Source organism: Coenobita brevimanus, chromosome 40 (assembly GCF_032717465.1).
Source record: "Coenobita brevimanus isolate Jiangsu-jjx chromosome 40, ASM3271746v2, whole genome shotgun sequence".
In the NCBI taxonomy this organism is placed as follows: Eukaryota; Metazoa; Arthropoda; class Malacostraca; order Decapoda; family Coenobitidae; genus Coenobita; species Coenobita brevimanus.
In genome coordinates, this window is record NC_136993.1 from 23,645,997 (window position 1) to 23,664,434 (window position 18,438).

General features: G+C 41.3%; 1 protein-coding gene across 1 annotated transcript in view; it reads left to right on the plus strand.

Moving 5' to 3' along the window:
* LOC145396990 (putative glutamate receptor) overlaps positions 1-18,438 on the plus strand; it is a 145,861-nt gene that overhangs the window by 56,598 nt on the left and 70,825 nt on the right. The window contains exon 4 of the mRNA XM_080270216.1: positions 13,999-14,092. Within this exon, the coding sequence (XP_080126342.1) occupies positions 13,999-14,092 (94 nt within the window). The remainder of the gene's footprint in view (positions 1-13,998; positions 14,093-18,438) is intronic.

Genomic DNA, 18,438 nt, shown 5'->3' on the forward strand with positions numbered 1-18,438 from the left:
AGCTAACTCTGCTTACAGTGAAGAAGAGTCAGCCGGTGCTTCTACTTGTTATTATGTAAAGTCAGGAGTACTTATGAGGAAGTGGAGACCCCCAACAGCATCAGCCGACTGTGAATGGGAGGTTGTACATCAAGCTGTCATCCCTCGTGTTTGTAGGCAGGATATCATTCGAGTGGCTCATGATTCCAGTTTGGCAGGACACCTTGGAGTGAGGAAGACTGTGGCACGCATTTTGAAACACTTCTACTGGCCAGGTATCTTCAGGGATGTTTCCTGGTATTGTAAGTCTTGTCACACCTGTCAAGTTGTGGGGAAGTGTAATCAGACCGAAAAGGTTGCACCTCTAGTTCCCATTCCTCCTTTTGAGGCGCCTTTCACCCGTGTGTTGGTGGATATTGTGGGCCCTCTTCCTAAGACTTCTTCAGGATTTTCTAATGTGTTGACCCTGATTGATATGGCTACTCGTTATCCTGAAGCCATTCCACTTAGAAATATCTCAGCAAAGAACGTGGTTAAGGAAATGCTAGGGTTCTTCACAAAGTTTGGTCTGCCCAAGGAGGTACAGTCAGTCCGAGGAAGTAATTTCATGTCAAATGTTTTCAAGCAGTCTCTGAAGGAGTTGGGCATCACCCAGATCACGTCTTCAGCTTACCATCCCCAGACCCAAGGAGCGTTGGAGAGATATCATCAAACACTCAAATCGATGCTCAAGAAATACTGTTTGGAACATCAGAAAGACTGGGATAAAGGTCTTCCATTCGTTGTGTTTGCCGCAAGAGAATCTCCAAATGAATCACTGGGCTTCTCACCTTTTGAACTACTGTTTGGCCATGAAGTAAGAGGACCCCTTAAGTTACTCAAGGAATGCTGGCTGTCGGAGGAAGATGACGTCAACCTGCTGGAGTATGTGATGAAGTTCAAAGAACGGCTGTCCACTGCTTTACAGCTGGCGAGAGAGAATTTAGGAGCTGCTCAGGAGAAGATAAAGACTTGGTATGATAAGAAGTCCAGGTTACGCCACTTTCAGCCAGGAGATCAGGTTTTGATTCTGCTACCAGTTCATGGGCAACCTCTTCAAGCCAAGTTTAGTGGCCCTTATTTCGTGGAGAAGAAACTCAGTGATGTCAACTATGTCATCGCCACACCAGATCGTAGAAAGAGCAAGCAACTATGTCACATCAACATGCTAAAGTTATATCACAGGCGGGACGAAAATAATCCAGTCTGCACTGTAGCTGTTCCACCCGAGTCTGCAAGTGAAGCTCTCCCATGCAGTATGAGCCTGAGTGATAGTTTGGGGAAGAATCCTGATATCATGAATGATCTCCAGACTAAGCTTTCTCATCTACCTCCCAAGGAAAGGCAGGAGTTTTCGGCATTACTGCAGGAGTACCCGCAAGTGTTCCGTGCCACTCCAGGAAGAACCACTGTGTTGATGCATGATGTCGATGTTGGAGACGCAAAGCCAATTAAATTGCCTCCTTACCGTGTGAACCCAGTGAAAGTTCCTCTCATCCAGAAGGAGCTTGGCTTCCTGTTGGACCACAAGATGATTGAGCCCTGTCAGAGCGAGTGGAGTTCTCCTGTCACTCTGGTCCCTAAGCCAGGTGGGTTACAGCGGCTTTGCATTGACTACAGACGTGTTAATCAGATAACCAAAACAGACATTACCCTCTCCCTCGTGTGGAAGATTGCATAGACAAGATCGGAAAGGCTAGGTACATAAGTAAGTTTGATTTGTTAAAGGGATACTGGCAAGTACCTATGACTGAACGTGCTAGGGAGATCTCAGGTTTTGTAACACTAGGAAAGACTTTTGCATGTTCAGTAATGCCATATGGTATGAAGAATGCACCAGCCACATTTCAGAAGCTCATGAATGTTGTAACAGAGGGTTTGGCAGGGTGTGTTGTTTATATTGATGATGTATTAATCTTCAGTGACAACTGGAAAGATCACCTATGCCATGTCAGTAAATTTCTTGAGCGTTTGGTTCATGCTAATCTTGTAGCTAATTTATCAAATGGTGAGTTTGGTCAAGCTAAAGTTCAGTACCTTGGGTATGTAATTGGTGATGGACATGTTGCACCACCAGGAGCTAAGGTTCAGGTTATAAGTGATCTTCCCAGACCTAAAAGTAGGAAGGAGCTACAAAGATTTTTGGGAATGGTAGGTTATTACAGGAGATTTGTTCTTAACTTTTCTATTCTTGTATCACCACTTACAGACCTACCGAAAAAGGGAGTTAAATTTGTCTGGACTGATAACTGTGAATCCTCTTTCAACAAACTTAAAGCTATTCTATTAAGTCAGCCAGTGCTCGCTACTCCAAATTTTGCTAAGCCTTTTAAGATGGCTGTTGATGCAAGTGATACAGGAGCTGGGGCTGTTTTGCTGCAAGAGGATGATCAGGGTATTGAACATCCTGTATCTTATTACAGTAAGAAGTTCACTCCACCTCAAAAGAACTACTCAACTATTGAGAAAGAGCTTTTGGCCTTAATTTTGGGTTTACAGCATTTTTCATTTTATTTGTTTTCTGGTTTTGACCCCATAGTCATTTATACCGATCATAACCCACTGAAATTCCTTAGTAAGTTTAAAGATAAAAATCAGAGATTGACAAGATGGAGTCTACTTTTTCAGGAGTATTCATTAGACATACAACATGTCAAGGGGAAAGAAAATGTTATTGCAGATTGCTTATCTAGACTTTAGACAGATTGTTTTAGAGTAATAAGAAATTTCCTTTGTAAATTTCTTTTTCTTTGTGGGGAGGTGTTACATAGCCTATGATTTCATCATCCTTTGTGTAATTTTGGCGCACAGTGTGCTGCATGTTTGATCACGAGCGTGTTCTGCCTCAGTCCCCCCCTTCTACCGTTGTGGTAGAGTGGGTCGTTCTCTCTGTTGTTCGGAGCGGGATTTTCAGCTTTTTGTCCCCGTGGCTTCGTTTGCGCGTCCTTCTTACAAGTTGTCTCGGGCTCTGCTGGCCCTTATATAATGAACTCGGTCTCTGCATCATTGCCACTTTGATCTGCTCCTCATTTTGTTCACATCTCTGTCCTCCCCTGTACAGATATTATTATTGTGAGTGCTCAAGAAATCTCCAAACATCTAGCAGCTGTGTGTCATTTGAGTATAACTGTTATTGCATTTTTTCTTGTACTGTATAGCATAAGTTTAATTTGTAGGCCTAGTGAAGTTTTTGTAATTCATGTAAAGATTTTTATGTCCATCAGTTTTAATATTATTTTGTATCTGTAATAATTTATCTTGCATTAACTGAGCATTACCTGGCGTATTTTCATTTTATCAGGGCTGACTTAGATAAATTTACTCATGCTAATTTCGTGTTAATAGAGGCTATTGCAGTTAACCATATATTTAACCTGTTTTTTGCCATTACATTATCCTTATGAGTCCTGAATGTTTTGTTGTTAGTTTGTGCATTAAACATTAACTTGTAATTTTACCTAACTCTTTTGTTTTGAACCTGGAACTTTACGGGACAGTAGTGACTCTTAGTATTCTCACTTAAAGTGTACATTATCTTTCTCTGTTCCGTAACAATATATATATATATATATATATATATATATATATATATATATATATATATATCCAGGGGCAGGATCCCACTGCTACCTGGCACGTCCCTGTGTGGCATATAGGGGAAGGCCTTGTAGATATACAAGGTACCGTCTTAGATGACACGGACCATGGAACCCCCTATACTGTAGATATATAGGGCTCCACCGAATATACCAAATAAGGTGGCATAAAAATTACATCTCACCAGAAACTATGTGGCAGGGAGGTGAGATTATTTGCCACAATCCTCCCAACCAAACGTGAGTTCTATTACAAATGATTTGACGGGCTTTCCTGTTGGATCATCGTCTAGTAAAGGTTCAACCGCACTGCCTCCTGTGCTTACGAGCAGTGTGCCACCGAAAGTGAGTAGGCACTGTGTTGGAAAATTAGACTTTTGGATGTTAAACAAACTGAAATCGATGAAGATCTATGCATACAATGTAAGAAGCCTCGCAGAAGATTACAAACTTGATAACCTGATGACTGAACTGGGTAACATTAGTTGGGATATTGCAGGTTTGAGTGAGATCCGCAGAAAAGAAGAAAAAGTAATTCAGCTCGAAGACAGCAAACACCTACTCTACTACAAAGGAAAGGAAAATGAAAGAGTTTGCGGTGTAGGATATCTAATTAACAGAAATCTTGCAGACAACATTGTTAAATTCAGCAGTGTATCTGACAGAGCAGCATTTGTTGTCATCAGGCTATGCAAAAAATATACCATGAAAGTCATACAAGTATATGCACCAACTTCTCAAAGCCCAGATGAAGAAATAGAAACATTCTATGATGACATCTCCCGGATTATGGAAGAAGACAACATATACTATACTCATGGGAGAATTAAATGCAAAAGTTGGGAAGTCGAAAAATGGAGAAGCATGTATGGGAAAATTTGGAGTGGGAGAAAGGAATGAAAGAGGAGAAATGCTAGTAAATTTTGCTGAAATGTTTAACATGAGAATAATGAACACATTCTTCTATAAAAGAACAGGAAGAAAGTGGACCTGGAGAAGCCCACATGGAGAAACAAAGAATGAAATCGACTTCATTATAGCAGATAAGAATAACACGATCACAAATGTCACAGTTATCAACAAAGTAAATATAGGTATTGATCATAGAATGCTGGGTTGCAGAGCCACATTCAATTACAGAAATGAAAGAAAGAAGACGATTAAAGATAAAAAGATATGCCCAATAATAGTAAACGAAAACAAAGAAGCCTTTCAGTTGGAAATAAGGAACAGATTTCAGGCTCTAAGTAATGCTGAATGTGACATTGATGAGCTGAATGACAGACTAACAAAAGTGCTAAAAGAATCAGCAGAGGTAGTAGGAAAACCTAATACAACCAAAGCCAAGAAGTATTCAGAAAAGACACTCGAGTTTTTGAAAAAACGAAAGGAAATGAAAGTAAAGACAAAGAAAGACAAAACAGAACGAGCAGAATTAAATAAGCTTATCAACAAAAGACAAAGAGAAGAAAAAAGAAAGAGAAACATGGATCAGATCAAAGAAACCATCAAAAATGGAAAAAGTCTGAAACAGGTCCGAAGCAAAATGACACTAGGAAGGCAATAAATGACATCACTGAAAGAAAGAAAAAAAAAAAAAACGGTGAAATCATTAAATGCAGAGATAAGATGGTGAAGAGAATTGATGAATTTTACAAAGAACTGTGTTCATCAAAGACAGTAGTACCAATAGCTAACTTTTCAGTTGACACAAGTGAAATACTTGAGGTAACACCAGACGAAGTAAATATTTGTCTTAATAGTATGAAAAGAGGGAAGGCTCCGGGACAAGATGGAATAGTAACAGATTTACTTTTGGATGCCGGAGTAGAATTACAAAATAGGCTTGCTCATTTATTCACCCACTGCATAAAACAGAAGAAAATTCCCAAAACATGGTGTAATGCAATAGTTATTTTACTCTACAAAAAAGGTGACTCAAAAGATCTTAGTAACTATCGACTGTCACGGGGTTTTTATAATATCGCGGAGTTTTTACAAATAAATATAAATGCTTAAATATTATTTAATTGATATTAATATTCAATAATATTGAAGAGCACAGACAATGATTGTCTTGCTACATCAAGCAACGATTCTCTAAGAACGAGAATTTATAAACCTTCTCAACAGTACACAGCAGAGACTAATTACTCACAATTGCTGAATTACTGTACTGTTAGCCTCTGGAGAAAGTTACTTCACCCCTGACAATAAATAACTAATACTAATAATAATATCAGGTCCTTGCTGATGCATTAACTCCTAGGTGGCACAACGGATTTTAAGTTAATACAACAAGACTGGTCTAAGTACCAGGTATGAATAGCAAAACGTCTATGCAAGCTAGGAGCTATGTGGGAAATAAGCTTAATTTGGAGAAATGAAACAAGAGTTTACATTAAGCTCAAGAAAAAGAACTGTTAAATTTATTGAATACAAGAATAAATTTAACGTTACATTTCAAATCAAATCAACAAGACGCACTCACTCACTCACACAAAAGCTAAATACTTACGCCTAGGAAAAAAACACCTTAATTAAACTCTTAAAACTAGGAAAACAAAAGGAAATACTGAACGATGAATGCTTTGTATCACCAAGGGGTGGGAGTTTGGAGAAACTGATACTCTGTGGAGCTTGGGGTGCTAGCTGACCTCTCACACTTCTGGAGCACAGGACCTCTCTCTGTCAAAGCCACAACTAGACTGAATTCAAATGATGTATAGGCAGAACGCACAAGCCACCGGAAGAAGGCGTGGCTAACGGTTGAGGCAAGCAGGGCAAACAATAAAGAAACAATTGTATCGCTCAGTAGAGCACTTAGTGACGTGCATTAAATCGGTCACTTTTGAAAGTGACGAATGTTTTGAAAAGTATACTCCGAAATGGAGAGAGAAACGGTTAACTGAGCGATACACAGTGAGTTTTCCACTAATAGTTCGTGGCTTCTCACAAAAGGGAAATGTCGCGAATTGATTCGTGACATTACGCCCCTACAAAATTAAATGTTTTCCTTATGGGAAAAAATTTGTGGATATATATATATATATATGTACACATCCTAAGTCATTCACACAAGATTCACACTGTGGTGTGTGTGCTATCCTGCTACAGGAGAAAGTTGCAGTTGCCAGTGAGCGAAAAAACCTCGTATTTATGTTAATAGAAGCAAGCTTGAGGGAAAAACTCCGTGACGATGGTGAAAATCCTGTACTCAGGTCAAACTGAGCGAAAAGTTCGCTACATTTACACTGACAACTAATTGTTGTGTAGCGTGGTGTATGTAATACACGGTGTAGGTGTGACAGTTGTAGTGTAACTGTACCTACATGTAAAATGACACAGTAAATAATATGGCGACGACGAAGGCAGAGGAGAAGAGGCGGCAGCGTGCGGCAGATGATCAGCTGGCCTGCACAGCAAAACTGCTACACCCATTGCTGTACCTGCAAAACCAATTAAGGTGGAGCATCAAAAGTGTCAATGAGACAAAATTCTTATTACGTTACAATTACTCTCTCTGCCTAGCAATCAGTACATGCTACGAAAAGTACACTCGAGGTCGCCATTAATTTTAGCACACGATTAATGTCGGCAAGTTGAGAATCCTTGTGCAAACTCGGGTCTTCCATAGCCTCGAACTGCACACGGGTCCTCAACCTGTGCCTTAACCTACAGTTCTTATATTAATATCGGGAAGCTGACAATCCTTGTGCAAACTTGGGTCTTCCATAGCCTCAAGTCGCCTCTGCGGGGTTCTCACTTCCCCCTTAACCTACAGTACTTATATTAGTATCGGGGAGCTGAGAATCCTTGTGCAAACTTGGGTCTTCCATAGCCTCAAGTCGCCTCTGCGGAGTTCTTTCTCAAACTTCTCCCTTAACCTACAGTACTTATATTAGTACCAGGGAGCTGAGAATCCTTATGCAAACTCGGGTCTTCCATAGCCTCAAGTCGCCTCTGCGGAATTCTCACTTCCCCCCTTAACCTACAATACTTATATTAGTATCAGGGAGCTGAGAATCCTAGTGCAAACTTGGGTCTTCCATAGCCTCAAGTCGCCTTTCAACTTCTCCCTTAACCTACGGTACATATATTAGTACCGGGGAGCTGAGAATCCTTGTGCAAACTTGGGTCTTCCATAGCCTCAAGTCGCCTCTGCGGAGTTCTCTCTCGAACTTCCCCCTTAACCTACAGTACCTATATTAGTATCGGGGAGCTGAGAATCCTTGTGCAAACTCGGGTCTTCCATAGCCTCAAGTCGCCTCTGTGGAGTTCTCTCTCTAATTTCCCCCTTAACCTACAGTACTTATATTAGTACCGGGAAGCTGAGAATCCTTGTGCAAACTCGGGTCTTCCATAGCCTCGAGTCGCCTCTGCGGAGTTCGCTCTCGAACTTCCCCCTTAACCTACGGTACATAATATGTATGTAAAGGCCCTGGACATAATGTGTCCTGTGGGGCCAATGGGCGAGACGTCAGGTCTGCACCCACTTCACCACTACCCTGTCTCTCAACTGACTCAGAGATTACAGGTGTGGTTATGAACGGCACAGGAAGGGCATGTCCCTGATTAGTGGTGTTACTTTGACACACACTGCAGGAACGGACAAAACTATTTATGTCTCGTCCCATCCCTGGCCAGAAAAAGTCAGCTCGGATACGGCCCTGGGTCTTCCTTTTGCCCATGTGACCTCCTGAGGCTGAACAATGACCCCATTGTAACACTGCTAGGCGGTACTTGGCGGGAATGACAAACTGCAGTCGAACCTCGCCCTCGGGTGTTCGTGACTCACGGTAGAGCCGTCCTTGTTTGCGAAGGAACTTGGCTCGACCTCCCCGTGAATACTTAATCACTCGACCCTTTTGTTTGTTCCGCACGGCAGCAAGTGTCGGGTCAGAATGTTGTTCTTGCACAACAAGTTGACTACACATCAGATCTTGCGGCGATTCAATGATCACTGGGGTGACACAGTCTGGAGCCTCAGCCATGGCTCGTGTTACCGCAGCAGCCGAAGTCTGAGTAGCGTCATCGGAGCAACTATCCTTGACTCCATTAATATTTCCAATGATGAGGTCAAATAAAGGTTCTGGCATGACAACTGCAAGTGTCATACCAGTATAAAATGGAGATGGATACATGCCTCAGGGAACAATCTCACTGATCCATCCATAAGGTTTGCATGGATCTGTCGACCTGTATACTGCTCAGGCCGAACTAAACTCTGCTTAACAGAGCAACTTGAGGAACCATTGTCTCTCAGGACCAGGGTTGCCAAGGTCGCGGTTTTCCCGCCAAATTGGGCTCGTTTTGAAGCTCTTCCGCGGACAAATTTTACCGGTCGCGGGTTGCGGTTTTTTGGGCTGGTTTGAAAACTGTCGCGGTTTTTTGGGCTAGTATGGAGTTAAGCCACATCACGACAGTATACTGAGAGAGAGAGAGTGAGTGTTTAACCATATGGCCGAGAGAGACCCTCTAATACTCCCATAGGGACCAGTGGATGCAGCCAGTGTGGAGACCCCGGAGAGAGTTTTGTTTTATCCCAGTTATCGTTGCCAGCAAGCACTGCTGCAGTAGAGAGAATTTTCTCTCAGTATAATTTAGTGAAAAGTAAATGAAGAAACAGACAGCAACATGAAACAGTTGAAAACACACTTCATGTTAGAGCAATATGCAAAGACATAAAATGTGTTGTAATGATTTCACAAACAAAATTGTTAGGAAATTTCACATATGACGTACACAGCAACGAAACACAGTGATGATGATCATATAGATTTTTGAATAATATATGTGTGATGGAAAGTTGACTCGGAGGGAGAGAAAATACCTTCACTTGCATGTTGTATTACCTAGTGTAATGATAAGTATATTTCACCAGAATCACTGTTGTTTTATGAGCAATAGTGTATTTATGGCAAATAGGGAAAGTTTAAGTGTATCAAGTGATCATTTCAGGCATTAATAGGAACCTATATATGAATTATTAATATAAAACACTAATTTCGCATAATAAGAGGATTTTTAAAATAATTATTGGTGTTGGGCTACTTTTGGGCTGGTTTTCAGTTGGGTTTCCGCGGGCAGAGCAGGGTGCGACTTGGCAACCCTGCTCAGGACCTTCACAGGAATGCCTCCCACAAACCCTGGCTGAACAAGGAAGGTACTGTCACCTGTGGGAGGGCCTGTGGAGGAAGCAGCAAGCCACTCATGAGGCTGCTGAATTGATGTGGCAAACATTGTGCCTTGTGACTTATATTGGGAAGATGGAACATTGGCCATCTGTGGAGGGGGGTTCACTGTCACTGTGGGACTAGTGAACTGTGGGGAAGTACCCACACTGGTAGGGACGTGACCACCATGCTGCTGCTGAGGAATGAAGGCTGCATTCGCTTCCTGCCTCTTTTGAGCTGGTGGTGAAAAAGTTTGTCCCGACGGTCGGTTGCGTGGCTGATACTGCTGCTGGTTAGGGTACTTGTTGTACCTCTTCCACTCAAATTTCTGAGTGTTTTGCCCCTGGTCCTTCCACTGCGGTGTTGGACGTTGGCCATTACTCTGAGAATGGCCTTGGTGCTGGGATTCAGTCTGAGACGAATTCCCAGATTTATCAGGTTTTCTGTTCCAGGTGTTTTGCTGCTTACGAGTTTGATACCCGTATGCAGTAAAGAATGCGTCAGCCTTCTCTGCCATTTGGCTGGCATCTTTCACCTGGCAGATCTTAAGCTGTGCTATGAGCTCAGCAGGCCACGACCTCTCTAGCTGTGTACGCAGCATAAGGTCAATTATCCCCTCACGCGTGGAAGGAGTTTCATCTTTCTCCATCCACTCATTTAAGTAAGCTGTGAGACGATCAAGGAACTGAACAGCTGTCTCCTTGTCTTGGAGACGAGCTCACATGAACTAAACTTTGGCGTCGTCTACTGTGAGACCATACGCCTTAATGAGTGCAGCTTTCATCATCTCATATGTGAGATTGTCTCCACGAATTCTGTGGAGAATATCGAGGGCAGGGCCCTCAAATAGGCTAAGAAACTGAAGCCGCTTAGCTGCCTCATCCAGTTGATACATGTCTGCCATGTCCTCAAAACGAGCTATATACGGCTCGATTCGCTCGCTTTCCTTGTATGAAGGAAGCTTGATGCGTGGGGTCGCCAGGACATGTGCAGGGAGAACGCTCGTGGAGCTTTGACCAACTGCACCGGATGTGTCTGAAGCCAAGGAATCTCGCTTGAGCTTCAGCACTTCAAGTTCATGTCTCTCGCGTGCTTCTCGCACGGCACGTTCGTGTTCTCGTTCTCTGTCTCGTTGTTCACGCTCGTATTCGCGCTGTTCACGCTCGTATTCGCGCTGTTCACGCTCGTATTCGCGCTGTTCACGCTCGTATTCGCGCTGTTCTCGCTCGCATTCGCGCTGAATCTTACGCTCTTCACGGGCATCATTCTCTTGCTGCTGCTCCTGATTATGCCGTGAAAGTATATACTCTTTAATTTCGGTTGGGTCCGAAAGACCCATTTCTTTGGCTTCCTGTAAAAATACAGTAGTAGCCATGGCGCTAATTTATTAAGCAAACCGAAATTGAATACTGACTGCTTAGCTACGAATACTAATAAACACAAGTAAAGAATACAGACACAAGCTAGTGGTGACCAGTCTTATCTAGTTAACTGGCAAAGATTAAAGCAAAAATGCAAATAACTGAGAACTCAATAATTAACACAATGGGTACAGCGACTACCCAGGAGCGAATAAAATCGTCTGGCGTTACCAAGAATAAACTAAATAGAGTTAAGTACTCTATGGATTAATAAAGCAAAAATTCACTTGCTAAATTAACGGTAAACACCAGTAAACTTGTGCCTATAAACTTTAATTATAAATACCTAAATATGAATGAGTGAGCACTATCTCGTGAATAGCTTTAGAGCTAGGAGTTAATATCCTGGCGAGGTCGCCAATTGTCACGGGGTTTTTATAATATAACGGTGTTTTTGAAATAAATGCTTAAATATTATTCAATTGATATTAATATTCAATAATAATTAAGAGCAGGGACAATGATTGTCTTGCTAAATCGTGCAACGATTCTCTAAGAACGAGAATTTAAAAACTTTCTCAACAGTACACAGCAGAGACTAATTACTCACAATTGTTGAATTACTGTACTGTTAGCCTCTGGAGAAAGTTACTTCACCCCTGACAATATATAACTAATACTAATAATAATATCAGGCTCTTGCTGATGCTTTAACTCCTATCTGGCACAACGGATTTTAAGTTAATACAACAAGACTGGTCTAAGTACCAGTTATGAAGGCAAACGTTTATGCAAGCTAGGAGCTATATGGAAAATAAGCTTAATTTGGAGAAATGAAACAAGATTTTACTTTACATTAAGCTCAAGAAAAAGAACTGTTAAATTTATTGATTACAAAAAATAAATTTAACGTTACAATTCAAATCAAATTAATGAGACGCACTCACTCACTCACACAAAAGCTAAATACTTACTCCTAGGAAAAAACCTTAACTAAACTCTTAAGACTACAAAATACAAAAAGGAAATACTGTAGTCGATGAATGCTTTGTATCACCCAAGGGGTGGGAGTTTGGAGAAACTGTCTCAGTGGAGTCTGGGTGCTAGGGACCTCTTCTCTCGCACTTCTGGAGCACAGGACCTCTCTCCGTCAGAGCAACAACTAGACTGAATTCAAAATACATTGTATGGGCAGGACACACAAGCCACCGGAAGAAGGCGTGGCTAACGGTTGAGGCAGCAGGGGCGAACAATAAACAAACAATAGTATCGCTCAGTAGCGCACTTAGTGACGTGCACTTTTGAACAGTGACGAATGTTTTGAAAAGTATACTCCGAAATGGAGAGAGAAACGGTTAACTGAGCGATACACAGTGAGTTTTCCACTAATAGTTCGTGGCTTCTCACAAAAGGGAAATGTCGCGAATTGATTCGTGACATCGACCCATCAGCTTATTATCAGTCATTTACAAACTCTTCACTATAGTCCTTACGAACAGAATAACAACAATTTTGGAGGAAAACCAACCTCGTGAACAGGCAGGATTCCGAAGCGGGTATTCGATCACTGATCATCTACATACAATGAACCAGCTAATTGAGAAAAGTACAGAATATAATAAATCACTGTGGTTAGGTTTTGTTGGTTACGAAAAGGCTTTCGACTCAGTGGAGCACATAGCAATTATAAATTCATTACGAGAACAAGGAGTGAATGAGAACATTGTAAACCTGCTCGAAAACATATATAAAGAAGGAACCGCTACAGTTAAACTACATAAGGACTCAGAAAAAAATAAGATTGAGAAGGGCGTGCGTCAGGGAGATACAGTTTCACCAAAGTTATTTACAACATGCCTAGAAAGTATTTTCAGAAAGCTAGACTGGGAAAACAAAGGAGTGAACATTGATGGAGAAAAGCTAAACCATTTAAGATTTGCAGATGACATTGTCCTAATCTCAGAAATAGCGGAGGCATTGCAAGAAATGTTAAATGACCTGAACAACGAAAGTCTGAAAGTAGGACTGAATATGAACCGAAGTAAAACTAAAGTAATGTTTAATCCACAAACACCAAAGAGCGTCATCAGAATAAGCGATGAAATTCTTCAAGAAGTTGAGGAGTACAACTACTTGGGACAAATACTAAAATTAACGAAAGATCATGATAGCGAAATAAAAAGACGCATTACAATTGGATGGAAAGCTTTCGGTAAACATAGAGACATTATGGTAAGTAGCTTGCCAGTTTGTATAATACGAAAAGTATATAACGAATCCATAATTCCAGCTATGACGTATGGTTGTGAGACCTGGAAACTGACAAAATCAATGGAAAATAAATCAATCCGTTCTCAGAGAACAATGGAAAGGTCAATGTTGGGAATATCTTCAAGAGGCAGGAGGAGATCAACCTGGATGAGAGAGCAGAGTAAAGTCAAAGATATTGTGGGGGTTATAACGGAACAGAAATGGAGGTGGGCAGGCCATATAGCAAGAACAAGGGATAACCGATTGAGCAAGAGACTGTAAGCGTAGCATAAAAAGGACAGACAGGAGAAGGAGAGATGAGATAGAGAAATATGCAGGGAAAACGTGGCAAAGATTGGCTCAGTCAAGGAATTCGTGGAAAAGGTTGGGGAAGGCCTTTGTTCAGCAGTGGACTAGTTATGGCTGATATATATATATATATATATATATATATATATATATATATATATATATATATATATATATATATATATATATATATATATATGTGTGTGTGTGTGTGTGTTTGTGTGTGTGTGTATGTGTGTGTGTTTCATCTACACCTGTATGAAGTTTCTGATTTTTTGCACTTTTTAGATTTGTCATTGTTGGCCTTGATATGGAGAAGTTTGAGGCGCTTACTTACACCAAGAAAGGAAGAAAAACGCAACACATCGTGGGCATTATGAAGGTAATACACACACACACACACACACACACACACACACACACACACACACACACACACACACACACACACACACACACACACACATAGGCAGCGTCAGAGTCAACACTTCTGTCTCCTGGCTCCGCTCTGACCACCCTTGTCCACAACTGGCCACACTTAAATAGTATCTTTATATGAGACAATCTCTGTACCAGGTTAAACTAAATGATGTTCTAATATAGCAGAGCAAGTATAAGCAAAAAGTGCTCTCCAAATAACAGAATACATCTAGAAGGTGCGCAAGAATGTGCTGATCAACGCATCATCAGCTGTGTTGTCTTATCATCAGCCAAGTAGCAAGAAGATGCATACTTGGAAGTAGAATCTTTCTCAGTAATACTACAAGATGAGCACCGTCTTTAGTAAAGTGAATATGGAAGGAGTTAAGAAAAGGGATAAACGTAGAAAACAGGATGATGATTTCTACAAGATACTGGTTGAAATGGAATCATATAACAAACTACTAGAGAGGGTGAATAAACTGGAGAAGGCTTTTCAGAGCGAAATGGATGAAATTAAGAAGCAACTGTGCATGCAGAAAGAAGAAAATGAAAAGATTACCAAAGGAATTAAACAAAAAAGACACAATAGACGAGCTGTCAGTCGTTGTGGGTTCACTTAGAAGGAAGATTAGTGATTGGCAAGTACAATTGTCAACCATGAGAGTATTATGGAGGAGTTCTGAAATGAAACAGAGACAATTAGGCAAGCAAGTACTCTGATAGACCAAAGCAGTGATATTGAAGAGAAGATAACCCATGTGAATAAAGTGATGCAAAGTTACAGACATGATGCGGAAACTACGTATGCTGAAATGGTGAAAGTAATGAAAGTCTCTTCCTGACAGAGACTCAGCTGTCTGAGGCAACTGACAGCAAACCCTTTTCTGTTTCCTCCTACTTACTCTATACTCATTTCAAAGCCAAAGGTGGCTGTTGTGTATATATATGCAACGACTTATCTTTACTCTTGCGTTCCTGAACTTGATTCTTCTGAATTCTCTACTCTCAGGCTTCGGCTTTCCTCTCATTCACCAACTAAATATATCTGCACTGTTTTGTTATCTCCTAATTCTACTGACTATGAAAACTTCTTCGGCTATCTTACTTCTATGATGGAACAAATTCTATCCATTTCTCCTTTCTCTGAAATCTCCATTCTAGGGGATTTCAATGTTCACCACCACCTTTAGCTCTCCTCTCCTTTCATTGATCCACCTGGTGAACAAACCTATATCTTTTCTATCCTTAATGACCTTGAGCAGCTTGTACAGCACCTTACCCGTATCCCTAACCGCCTAGGAGAAGGCTCCAACATACTTGACCTCTTCTTTACAACTAATCCTTCTGCTTACGCTGTTAATCTCGTCTCTCGGTTGGGCTCCTCCGATCACATAATAACTTTAACCTGTCCTATCGCTCCGTACGGCCTTCTTTGATTTTCCCTGGAATGATTATTGCCTGATAAGAGTGTGCTTTGCGCATTACGAAGGTTATTCTCTCGGGCATGGAAGCATCCATTCCCTTCTCATATCCTTTGACTAATGCAAGAAAGCCTTTGTATAATCACGCTTGTTCTAATGCTGTCCGCAACAAGGACAGGGTCTACAAAAGGTACCAGAGCCACCCCACCCCTAAATCACATCTTTTTTTATGTTTCTGCCCGGAATCTTGCTAATTCTGTTCTTCGCTCTGCCAAAAATAATTTCATCCGTACTAAATGCTCTCAACTCTCCAACTCGAATTCTTCCCGCTCCTTCTGGCACCTTGCCGAAAACCTTTCTAACAACTTTACCTCATCATCCTTCCCTCCTCTTCTCTAATCTGATGGCTCTGTAGCTATGTCTTCTACTGATAAAAGCAGATCTCTTTGCTCAGACTTTCTCCTCCAGTTCCACCTTAGACAATTCCAGTGCTGTTCCTCCATAATTTCCCCCCTCTAACTTCCGTATGGCTGCCATTAAAATTTCTTCAGCTGATGTATTGTCTGCCATCACTGGCCTTAATACTAACAAGGCATATGGGCCTAATGGAGTCCCTCCTGTTGTCCTCAAGACCTGTGCTTCTGTGCTTACACCCTGCCTAGGTAAACTCTTTCGCCTTTGTCTTTCAACTTGTACCTTTCCTTCTTGCGGAATTTGCTCTCATTCAGCCAGTCCCAAAGAAGGGTGACCATTCCCAACCCTCTAACTATCGTCCAATTGCTTTAACATCCTGTATCTCAAAAGTTTTCGAGTCAATTCTTAATAGAAAAACTTTAAAGCATCTTTCCTATTACAAGCTTCTTTCTGATCGTCAGTATCGGTTCCGTCAGGGACGCTCCACTGGTGATCTTCTCACCTACCTTTCAGACTCCTGGTTATTCTCCTTTTGGGACTTTGAGAAAAGCTTTGCCATTGCACTTGACTTCTCAATGGCTTTCGGTCGAGTCTGACTTTAATCTTTAATTTCCAAACTGCCCTCTTACTGTTTCTATCCTTCTATCTGTGCCTTCGTCTATAACTTCCTATCTGGTCGTTCTATAGCCGCTGTTGTAGACGGCCATCGTTCTTCTCCTAGATCTATCAACAGTGCTGTTCCTCAGGGCTCTATTCTATCACCAATGCTCTTCCTTTTATTCATCAATGATCTTCTAAGCTGTACTTCTAACCCTATCCACTCGTACACTGATGATTCCACCCTTCACCTCTCCTTTCGGTTCTCGCAACGTCCATCTCAGCAGTTATTTCAACAAAGGATGAAGCTATGACACACCTAATGTCTGACTTCATTCATATCTGTGACCGGGGTAAAAATAATCTTCTTGTTTTCAGTGTATTCGAAGACTCAGTTCCTACACCTATTAACCTAACAAAATTTTCCACAGGAGTACCCACTAATGTTTAATAATACCCAGCTCAATCATGCATCATCCTTGCACATGCTTCGGGTTTCATTCACTCAGGACTTATCTTGGAAAGATAATATTGCATCTCCTGTAAAGCTGCTTCCAAGAGATTGGGAGTGCTTAGCCGACTCCGTACCTTCCTTACCCTGCACAGTTGTTGACTGTATACACGGATTTTATTCGCCCCTGCGTGGAGTACAACTCTCATGTTTGGGGAGGCTTCCTACATACAGCTCTTCTTAATAGTGTGGAGTCAAAGGCTTTTCGTCTCATTAACTCTCCTCCTCTTACTGGCTCCCTTCAACCTGTCTCTTCGCACGTTATCTCTTTTCTATCGCTACTTCAATGGTCACTGCTCCTCTGAACCGTCTACTTGCATCCCTGCACCTCCTCGACAGGTGGGTGGCACCCGTCTAGCAACAGACTCTCATCCCTTTTCTGCCCAACTCTCTAATGTAAGAGTTAACCGTTACTCCCAGTCCTTCGTTTATGCAACAGGTCAACTCTGGAACCGTCTCCCTTTGTCTGTATTTCCTACTTCCTCTGATCTCCAGTCTTTCAAACGCAGTGTGTCCAGGCATCTCGAAATGAACAGATCTTGAATTTGGCTCTCTTTTGTATTGTTTCTGTTTTTTCTTGGAAGGAACGGTTTGCGGGCACTTGACCTTTGGTTCCTTCTTTCTTGCATAAAAACAAAAAATCTTGCAAAAAGCTACAAGAATAATTACATAAGCTTCATGAATGAAACAATAAATGGCAATGGAATTTTATGTGGATAGGTTTCATGTAATTAAGTCTGGTAAAAGTGAGAAAAGACCAGACTGGGATTATAAGATTGGAAGATCAACCCTAAACATATATCAGAAAGGGAGAGGGACCTAGGAGTGATTATCAGTAACAAACTATCTCCGGCTGACCACATCAGTGAATATATAAATGAAGACATGCTGAGAAAGATAATAAAATCATTCATCAGACCAACCCTGGAGTATGCATCAGTAGTCTAGAATCCTCATCTTAAAAAACACATAGGTAACATTGAAAAAGTACAAAGGACAGCTACAAGATGGGTACCAAGCTTATGGGATCTCACCTACAAAGAAAGACTATAAAAATTGAATCTACCAACACTGCAGGAGAGACGGAAAAGAGGAGATATGATGCATCTCAAGGAAAGAGAAAATAGACAGAATGAGTATATAACCTATGGGGAAGCATCAACAAGAGGGCACTGCAAACAACTACATAAAAAAGAGAGGCGATAAAGACGCAAGGAATTCAGTTTCCCAAATAGAGCGATTGATCAGTTGCATGCACTGCCGAATGAAATAGTGTGTGCCAAAACTATTCATAAATTTAAGGATATGTATGATAAAAATAGTTTAATACACGGGATAGTACGAGCTTGACTCATTCCTGTA